Source organism: Cucumis melo, chromosome 5 (assembly GCF_025177605.1).
Source record: "Cucumis melo cultivar AY chromosome 5, USDA_Cmelo_AY_1.0, whole genome shotgun sequence".
In the NCBI taxonomy this organism is placed as follows: Eukaryota; Viridiplantae; Streptophyta; class Magnoliopsida; order Cucurbitales; family Cucurbitaceae; genus Cucumis; species Cucumis melo.
This window is the reverse complement of record NC_066861.1, coordinates 4,656,019-4,667,081: the sequence shown is the minus strand read 5'-3', so window position 1 is coordinate 4,667,081 and position 11,063 is coordinate 4,656,019. Positions and strand designations below refer to the sequence as shown.

The window sequence follows — 11,063 nt, the reverse complement described above, 5'->3', positions numbered from 1 at the left end:
TATAAATCATTTAAGCTGATCTTGAACATTAATCCCCGTATATCTCTACATACTGTTCAAGACTCATCAAACAACTTAGGATGTTAGTTTATTGAATTTAAGTTATTAAGACAAAACTAATAATATAATCAATAACATTTATTGAAATAATAATAATAAAACACTTTATTAATAATAGCCAATTGATTATATAACCTACGAGTTTTAGAACATAAAACCCAACATCATTAATAGGGAAAAAATCACTTTCCCAAAATTGGAAAATTGAAAAATTAAAAGTAAAAAAGAACAAATATATTATTAAAAGCAATAAACACGAAACTGGCTTACGTGGAAACCTGAGAATCGAGAGTATAACCACGATATTTTTAGTTTTATTATTTTTTTATAATCATACAATAGGTACTAGAGAGAATAAATAAAAGTACAAAAAGATAAAAAAAAAAAAAAAGGAAAGAATATTTATAGTAAATCTCCCCAATGGGCTAAGCCCACTAATTCTAACACTCTCCCTTAATTTGGGACGTAAATATCAATGAGACCCAACTTGCTAACACAAAAGTCAAAGTTTGGTTTAAGAAGTTCCTTGGCGAGGACATCAACAACCCATCAGCTCGAAGGGATATACGGAATGCATATGTTCCCACTGTCAAGTCTTTCTTTGATGAAATGCCGATCAATCTCAACATGTTTAGTTCTATCATGTTGAACTGGGTTGTTAGCAATATTAATAGCGACATTATTATCACAAAAGAGCTTCAATGGAGTCTCACATTCCGGATGAAGATCAGACAGGACTTTCTAGAGCCAAATTTCCTCACATATTCCCAAACTCATACCTCTATACATGGCCTCAACATTGCTCTAGCTACAACATTTTGCTTCTTACTCCTCCAAGTTACAAGATTGCCCCAAACAAAGGTACATTAACCAAAGGTAGACTTTCTGTCACAACGGATCCTGCCCAGTCCGATTTCGTATATGCCTCAATGTTCTTTCTGTCTGTCTTTCTAAACATCAACCCTTACCATGTGTCGTTTTTAAGTATCTCATAATTTTTTTGACAGCTTCCATGTGTTCCTCATAGGGAGCCTACATAAACTGGCTAACAACACTCACAGCAAAGGAAATATCAGGACGAGTATGGGATAAGTAAATCAATTTATCCACAAGACGCTGATATTGTTCTTTATCAACTGGAACTTGATCATCAGAGTTTCCTAGTTTACAATTGAATTCAATAGGAGCATCAACAGGACGACATCCTAACATACCTATCTCGGTTAGCAAATCAAAGGTGTATTTTCTTTTAGACATGGAGATACCTTCTTTAGATCTGACCACCTTTATTTCAATGAAATATTTCAGATTTCCCAAATCCTTGATTTCAAATTCATTACTCATTCTCTGCTTAAGTTGACTGATTTTTGTATGATCATCTCTAGACAAACCGGTGTCATCCACATAAACTATCAGAATTGCAATATTCCCTGTCTTAGAAAAAATAAAGTATGATTAGAATGTCCCTGACTGTACCCTTGGGACTTAACAAAAGTAGTGAATCTGTCAAACCATGCTCTAGGTGACTGTTTCATACCATATAAGAATTTCTAGAGTTTACAAACCTGTTGACCAAACTGGGCTTCAAAGCTAGGCGAGGGGCACATGTAGACCTCCTCTACTAAATCTTCATTCAGAAAAATATTTTTAACATCCAGTTGATATAGAGACCAATCTTTGTTTGCAACAACAAAAAGGACTCTGACAGTATTCAGCTTAGCAACAGGAGAAAAAGTTTTTGAATAATTAACACCATAGGTCTGAGTAAACCCTTTTGCAACTAACCTTGCCTTATGTCAGTCAAGTGTTTCATCTACTTTGTATTTGAGAGTGAACACCCATTTGCATCCCACAGGCTTGTGTCCCTTGGGTAGAGCACAAATCTCTCAAGTGTTATTCTTTTTAAGAGCTTTCATCTCTTCCATGATAGCATTCTTCCATTCAGGACACTCTAAAGCAATGTGAACATTTTTCGGTATTGTGGTAGAGTCAAGGCTGGCAGTAAAAGCTCTGAACTGTGGTGAAAGATTCTCACATGACACATAATTAGATATGAAGTGCTTTGTATAAGACCTAGTACCTTTTCTCAGTGCAATAAGAAGATCAAGAGAAGGATCATACTTGACAAGTTCTCATATATGACCCTGTTCAGCTTCATTGTTATTGGTTTCTATTCTAACCTCAGTCTCATCACCACTGTTCTTTTCTTCCTCATTTTCAAGAACAACATCAGACTTGTCATTCTCACTCATTTTATTATTAGTATAAAGCTCAGTAGGGTTTTCCATACTTTGATCTCGAGGAGGTTCAGAGTCTTGAACTAGAGCCAACAGCTGACTAGTAGGGAACTCAACTTCCTTTATGAGATTCCTCCTGTAATACGTTTTCCAAGGAACTTGGTTTGTGGGTAGGATTATAGGATGAGGATCAATGTCAGACAAGGTACTAGGAGTAGGTTCGATAAATTCAAAGGTGTTGTTAGACTCTTCACTCACACTCTTCCCTTAAAGATGGCTAATGGGAAAATAGGGTCGGTCCTCACAGAAAGTAACATCCATAGTGACAAAGTATTTCCTGAACGGCGGGTGAAAACATTTATAGTCGCGCTGGTGAAGGGGATACCTAACAAACACATAAGCCTGAGCTCGAGGGGTAAATTTGGTCTGATTAGGGCCAAAATATGGACATAAGCGGTACACTCAAACACACGAAGAGGAACCTTAGAAACAAGACAAGTAAAGGGGTAGGACTCCTTAAGACATTCTAAGGGAGTCTGAAGGTGAAGGATACGAGAAGGCATTCTATTGATTAAATGAGCTGCTATAAGAATAACATCTTCCCACAGGTATGAAGGAAGGGAAGTGGAAAGCATAAGGGAACGGGTTACTTCCAAAAGGTGACGGTTTTTTCGCTTGGCCACTCCATTTTGTTGAGGAGTGTAGGTGCACGAGTTTTGATGAATAATCCCCCTAAAGGCTAGAAATTCACTAAGGTTGTGGTTTTGGAATTCCCAACCTTTATCACTTCGAAGAATAGAATTGTTTTTATGAAATTTTGTTTCAATGGTGAAATAGAAGTTTTGAAAAATAGAAAAAACCTCAGATTTATCGGTGATAAGGTAGCCTTAGGTAATATGGGTATGATCATCAATGAAAGTTACAAACTACCGTTTCCCAGATGAAGTGGTGACCTTAGAGGAACCCCAAACGTCACTATGGATAAAGGTAAACAGTTGTGTGGGTTTATATGGTTGTAAAGGAAAAGAAACCCGATGTTTTGCTCGAATGCACACATCACAAGATAACAAGGAGACATCTATTTTGGGAAAGAGATGAGGAAACAAATATTTCATATAAGTAAAGTTCGAACGACACAACCGAAAATGCCACAACATAAAGTCATGTTCAGAAGTGCTAAAATAGGAAGACAGTAAACTAGTAGTAGAGATACTACTACCAGAGGTATCATCATCAAGAATGTAAAGTTCCATGCTATGTCGGTCGTCCTCCTCGAACTCAAGTCCTGAAAGCAAATAGATTTAGGTAAGAAAGTAGCTTTACAGTGCGACTCATGGGTGATCTTACTGATAGATAACAAATTGTAAGAAAGCTCAGCACATGCAAAACATTCTGGAGGGAGAAACCATCAAAGAAAACTATTTGTCCTTTCCCAGTAATCGGGGCTAAAGAGCCATCGACTATCCAAATTTTCTCTTTATCGACACAAGGGGTATAAGAGACAAAGTGCTCTAAGAAACCTGTCAAGTGATATGTGGCCCCCGAGTCCAAAATCCAGGGATTCTTCCCATCAACACTAATAAAGCCAAGGGACTAAGACATACCTGATTGAGCAATGACACTTAAAGTAGGAGAGCTGGTCTGGTTAGCAGTAGGGCCAGTTGGCTGAGAGGTGCTGGCAGTCTCCCTAACATCGGTACGTCCTGAGTTCTATTGCTCATTGGAGGAACGTTTGTTACCTCTTAGGGGTCGACCGTGGAGTTTCCAACATTAATCCTTCATATGATATTGTTTCTTGAAATGCTACAAACGAGAATTGGTTTCCCATTATTCTTTTAATTATCATAGGTCAAGGATCGAGCATTAAAGGCAGTAGAGTTAGTTATATAATTTGAAGGCACATTAGGAAGCGAAATTACCAGGTTTCTTGGAATATATCGGTAGATCGGTCTGTGCCGAGGATGCACCAACTTCAAAAATAGCTCTCATGTAGGTTTGGTTAATCTCGAGACCGCAAACATAGAGTTGTCCATAACTGGAGGGTGCCGATGACTCGCCTGCTTCCTCGATTTGTTATGGCATTGGTCAGCCCCATTCCTATAGAAGAAAGGTTGCTGTAAAGGGTCGACGGACAAATTTGACAGTTTTGAAGGTTGCTGTTTGGCGACGATGGGCGGCACGTGTGGTGCGGATGACTGGAAGGGTGAAAAGGTTGGGCAGGCAACGACGTATAGAAGCGAATGGGATGGGTAGTGAGATCAACAGACGGCAACGCGCGAGGTGGTTTCTGGGCTGATGGTTGTGTGGACGGCAGCAAAGGTTGGCCCATTGGATAGATTGACGGTGTCTAAATCCGTTGGAGTAGTTTTTCCATGGTGGTGTCCACAATGGCAAGGGTGGCAACAACTTCTGTTTTGGTGTAGGTGTTTCCTAAACTTTTTTCTAAGGTTTCGTTGTTGCTTCGCTCTGATACCATATTGAAAGTAATAAACACGAAACCGACTTATGTGGAAACTCGAGAAGTGGGAGAAAAACCACGATGTTTTTAGTTTTATTATTTTATAATAATCATACGATAGGTACAAGAGATAATGAATAGAAAATAAAGAGAAAAAAATATTTAGAGTAAATCTCCTCAATTGACTAAACCCACTAGTTCTAATATATATATATGTGTGTGTGTGTTTGTATATAACCATTTTGGTTTTTAGTTTTTTATTTTTTTAAATTAAACCGATAAACATCGGTTTAATATTTTGTTGTCTACATCAAGGACATTTTCAAAATCAAAGTCAACTTTTGGAGAAAATAAAAGTACTTTTCAAAAACTTGCTTCTTGTTTTTTAAAATTGGCTAGCAATTCAAATGTTTATATTAAAAAAATAGAAATAATGCGTAAAAAAATTGTGAAAAAAACAAACATGATTTTCAAAAATTAGTATGTATAGATAAGTTGGTTTTGTATACAAAACTCCCAGAACTTTTTACTCACTAATCAACAAGACAAACATTGCATTGTGTGTAACTTATACCATACCAACTCTTTAGGTGAACAACGGCTGAAACTCATCAGGCATGGAGTAGGATCGGAAACCCGTTATTTACATTTCATCAGCTATGAAGAAAAATGGGTAAAATACAACTCTCAATCAATCACCCCAAATTCATCTCTCCCTTGTACTTCTCCTCAACACTATGTATAAACTAAAAACTTCCTTCTAACAAACTACAAATCTCATCCTTTTTCAGCCTTGCACTGCCAGAATCTGTAGGTGTTCTATAAAAACCTCCAAGCTTAAATCATCTGTAAGGATTATGTCCGATCCCTCCTTGTAAGTTGAGTTTTGCGTAACAGACGGGTTTAACTTAGCCAGAAGAAACCGTGCTTGACTACTATGTTGGTCACACTTTATAAGCTTAGGGACTGGAATACGTTCAGCGATCAATTGTTCAGCATCGATCTCTGGGGCCTCTAGTAGCTTTCTCAAATTTTCGAGATTCGGGTCCTTATCATAACCAAGCTTCCTCCATTGAGCAATCTTGGAACCATAATGAATAACAACATAGAAGTAGGAATCAAATAGCAAAATCACATCTGGGGATATGGATCGAATATCTAGGAGTACAGGAACAGGAGGTCCATCAAAAGAGTAGAGGAAAAGAGTAGGTTGTATCATGATAAGTGAACCGACGACTCCCTCACGGTTTAGCATTAATCGGAAGAAAGCAGTTTCATCAGGACAACTGTTGAAGACATCAATAAACTGGGACCTTCTTAGGTAGTACATGAATTGAGGGTACAAGGAGAAGTTAGATGACAAACGGAAAGTTGAAGGATCCTCTTGTATATAATCACCAAACTTCGAGGCAAAACGGATTAATGTGTCATCGAGCCATCTGATAACATCACGAGCATAACACGTCTCTGCTCGATGAATAGCAAGCCTAGCCATCACCGATGCAGCCGCTTCTTGATCAAAACCGGCCTTGATTTCTGGTGAATGGTTTGCAACCCATCTCCTAGCAGCAGTGGTCACTCTTTTCCGGACCGCTAGGTTTCCTTTTCTGTACTTTGTTATAAATTGAATGAAGAACGCAGATCCAGGTTGAACCTTTTGCACCTCACCCACTTGGAAGAAAAAGGAAATGCAGGTTTTACTGGACAATGTATTCAGCTTCCAAATGTAAGTACCACCTTCACCAATCTCGTTGTCGCTCACCGAACCGTTAGGTCTACGAAGAGACATGCAAGGTCCAAGGGCACCACAGATTTTTACATCCTTTGAGGTTACTAACTCGATTGTCGCATCGAAATACATATTCAAATCACCATCTTTATCTCGACTAAAACTATGCCGCAAGCACTTCTTGAATTGATTCGACTCAAAAGACTCTCCTAACATCATGAATCCACCAGAGTTCTCAACTGGGACTTTTAGCTCTGCTGCTCCAACTTGATCAAGAGAGCAGGCAAAAAGATCGAGAACAATAGATCCATCACACAACCTCTGTGACATTTCCTTGTAGAAACTACAAGATTTTCTAAAGTAAGGAGCCTGACCATTAAGAATGTCTCCATGAGTTCTGATAGAGTAAGCAATATCTGAATTGACCACAATCCCCGGACCTACAGTTGCAGGGCCAGAGGTGAAAACCATAACACGAGAACCAGAATTAGCTCGGCATCCTTCAAGAAGTGCAACTGCAGCTGATATTGCAGCACCGGTAGCCCTCTGAGGTCGATGGCCAGGTATGTTAAGCGAAGTCTTCATCTCTTCAATTGCAGTAGTGAGATTGAACTCACATTCAGATATTGGCAATAAAAATCCTTGTGCTGGAACAACTGGCGTCTTTCCCAGCTGCATCTGCTTCATCCCATAAATCCCCAACAATTGTTGGGTCTGAGGGATTCAAAAGCAAAGCAAGGAATCAGAACAATCTCCCTCGCTCCAAGACTCAATTCAACATCTCTTAAACCTCAATAACTAAACATAGTAAATAAGATATCTCTTTATCCAAAAACCAAAGCCTTTAAAGTCTCTACATTAGAAGATGGTATCTACATTGTGCAGTAAATAGTATCAGAGACTCGTAACGATAGAAAAGTAAAACAGAGATTCAAATATTAAGAAATACCTGAAGTGAGGAGAGCTCACGTTCCCCAGGAAAGAGGACGACCCTTGAGCACTCAGAAAATTTAAGATCATAGACATGAACCATTGAATCAAAAGAAATCAATCCCACTAAAGCATTCTCCGGCAGATGTTCCACAACGAGTAATAACTCATTTTTAAGTGCTTGAAGCTCCTTCTCTACCGAACAATTATCAACAACGAACACAAAAGCAGGCCCATTTCCACGGGAATCCCCAGCCGGCAGCGACGAAGAAGCTGATACTGAAAGAGAGGAAGATGAATGATTCCTTGCATAGTTAGGGCTCATATTCACATTGGAACCAGAATTCGCAACAGGGCTCTCCATCTTTCTACCGGGAGCATATTCCACCGTACTGTAAGTCGGAAAAAGCTCTGCGGGAAGATTAGTCTCCCCAATATCAGCATAAGAACGAGGGAACGAATTCTTCTGGTAGCAAAAGGAGCAGAACCAAATGCGAGACGTGTAATCAACACGAGCATAGGGGTTCAAAACAGCACCACATTTAAGACACAAGAGAGGTTCATAAGAAAGTGTAGGGAGCTCGACGGATTGCATCAATGGCGTACACATAACACTGAGAGGGATTACGAGAGCCAACGATTCAGCTTTGGAAACCGGCCACGAGTTCCATGACCATCGGAGGCCTTCGATCGCCTCAAGTTCAACGAAATCCATAGGAAAATCGACGTCTCAAGCAAAAGCCCTGACTGTCGATTACATGGAAAAGGTCCGAAATGAAAGCAACCCTAATTTAGCATCAGAAACTGGAGGGGAGAAGCAGAGGGCTGTTAATTTAATGGGGGAGTTATGGAAAATGGAGAAATCGAATCGCTTTTGCGCTGGAAAACGAAAAAGTAAAAGAGAAGGAGTTGAAGTTGGTATTGGAAGAGACTGTTTGGTTATTGGGAAAGTAAAAGAAAATGGTGAGACAGTGAAGGAAAACCCTAGTGTTAGGGTTAGGGTTAGGGTTAGGGCTTGGGAATGTGATCGCCGGAAAATGAAACGAAATTTGATCGGAAATGTTGATTTAATGGATAAAGGCTTCACAATTTTGTAGAAGAAGAATTGTTTGATAGTTCCATTTCTTCTTCATCTTCCCCATTGTTTCTGCTTTGATTTGGTGCGGTATGGAATAGTGATTAAAAGTGGTGATCCAAGTCTTCCAATAATATACTGCCACGTCAGAGTGACTTTTTATTTTAATCCTGCAATATTTAAAAAATACATATACCTTACCTGTACCTTCTAAGGCTTCTACGCTAAAAAGATAAAAAACCAAAAACCTAAACCAATCTAAACGGTTTGGTTTGGTTTGGTTTCTTTTTAAGTATCAAATTAGACTTCTCGAAACCTAAAAAAGTATTGGTTTGGATATGATTTTGGTTGGAAAAACTATTAAAAACTAAACTTAACCAAAGTATAAACATACTCTTAAAACTAAATGCTTCCATGGGTATCTTTTATGGTGTATGTCTAACTTTGGTTTGAAAAGAAGACGTCCATATTTTTATTCAAAAATAGTGTTAACAATAATAATAATAATAATAATAATAATAATAAAAATGTCAAATTGCACTTTATTATATATATATATAATAGACATAATTTTATTTTAAGGTTAGTAGAAATGACTTTCCACAGCAGAGTAAGAATAAAGAAATAGAAAGAAAAAATAAAATGCAAAAAATCGAGAATCAAACTGATAATAAACCGATTCAAAGAAAACAAATACATTGGTTTTGTTCTTTATTGTACATTAGTTTGAATTCTTATGTGTAAAATCGATTGGTTTGGTATGGTTTTCTGTTTGACTCCAAAACTAATAAAAATCAAACTTTCTATCACTTCTTATGTTACAGTAGAATCATGGTTTAAAACATCGATGTCAAAATATGAAGATCTTTATTTTATGAAAAAATCGATGAAAATATTAAAAAAGTATCAATTTTGATCCAGATTTCTTAAAAATTTATGAAAATAAATTTATATTAGTAAATTATGTATAGTTCTAGTTCAATTAAATACAAGTGAAAAGATCTCAACTAAACAATTAAATACAAATGGAAAGATCTGCACTAAACAACTTCTTTTATTAGGATGAGGATAATTAAATCTTTAACCACAAGAAAGGAATGAAAGGACATAAAATTTATTTCTAAATAAAGATCACTTGACACCTCTAACCATATTTCTGTGGTATAAAACTAATAGCATGAGAATCGTCCAAATATCAACAAAATCTTGGATAGAAAAAAATAATAATAATAAATTCCAAAAACTATTTTGCTGTCATATTACTTTTTTTTATTTTTGTTTTGGTTCGAGTATATCCTCTCTATTCATGACAATTGCTCACAAAATTTAAGTATGACAGAGCACGAATACAGTATATTTGTAAATCCAAACATCGTGTTTAGGCTTTGGTTTCGATATGTCCTAATTATTAGGATTTAAATCAAAAAATTCACGATTTTTTATATTTTATATTATTTATAAAAATATTAAATAATCCATATTACTAATATTTAATAACAATTTCAATTTACATTTTATATCATTACCTAAAATCGTCAATTTGAATTCAAATTTTATCTCGTATCCCTAAAATAACTTATGAAGTCAATCTACATTTGAATTCATTTTTTATTCTTCAAATTATTTAAAAAAAAATAGACATAAATAATACATAATACATATTTGATATTTTAACATTATTTCACACCCTAAACGGTTAGTTTTAATTCAAATTTTTAACATTATTTTTAAATTCAAATTTGAATCCTAAAGCATTAGTTTTAATTCAAATTTTAAACATTATTTTGTATTATTTATGAAACAATAAATTTAAGATAACGGTAGAATGATTCAAATTGATTATGCAAATGTCTTACACTTGTGTTGGAAATTAAATCTTGACAATTTAATAATATTTTAGCATAATACTTTTCGGTTAATTATTTTCACACATTTTGAATAATTTTACCTATTTGCCAATTATTTTCACTCACAAGGACAAAGGAAACTCACTGTATTTTCTTTGAAGGAAATTTGAAGAACTCAAAAAAATTTGAGGAGTTTGAATCCCCTTTGAAAGAAATGGTGAACGACAGAAAACATTGAAGATACAGTTGTTGTGGTCTATGTACGAACGACAGGAAACGTTGAATCCCCTTTGAACAAACTGCAGAAAACGACAATAATCTCCTTTGAAGATGTTTCGAATGGAAGCGAACATACGAACGCAGAATACGAAGGGAAACAAACGAACGTTGATTTTTTAGACTCGAAGTGAAGGGAAGCGAAAGGAAACAGAAGAAAGCAAACAGACGAAGATTTAAAGATGCAAACAGACGAAGTGACGAAGCGAAGGAGATGTGACAAAGGCTCAAACGGACGAACGGAGAAGTAGAATATTTTATTGTAGGTGCAAAGTAATATTTAATTATAGAGTATTCGTAAATTAGTAAACAATTGTATTTAGGAATCACATTTGTTGTTTAGTTAGGGGCATTTAAGACATTGTTCTCCCAATTTTTATTTAAAAATTTTATCATCGGTTATTTTGTCAATTTAAAAATAAATGGGTCATTTATCAAATAAACCTCTAAT

General features: G+C 36.3%; 1 protein-coding gene across 1 annotated transcript; it reads right to left on the bottom strand.

The window, feature by feature from the left end:
* Positions 1-5,222: 5,222 nt before the first annotated feature.
* LOC103502845 (protein transport protein SEC23) lies at positions 5,223-8,547 on the bottom strand. Its single transcript, XM_008466960.3, has 2 exons — positions 7,434-8,547; positions 5,223-7,198 (listed from the first exon to the last, which is right to left on the bottom strand). Exons 1-2 carry the CDS (start codon positions 8,127-8,129, stop codon positions 5,543-5,545), a joined length of 2,352 nt encoding a protein of 783 aa, XP_008465182.2. The 5' UTR covers positions 8,130-8,547; the 3' UTR covers positions 5,223-5,542.
* Between the last annotated feature and the right edge of the window lie 2,516 nt (positions 8,548-11,063).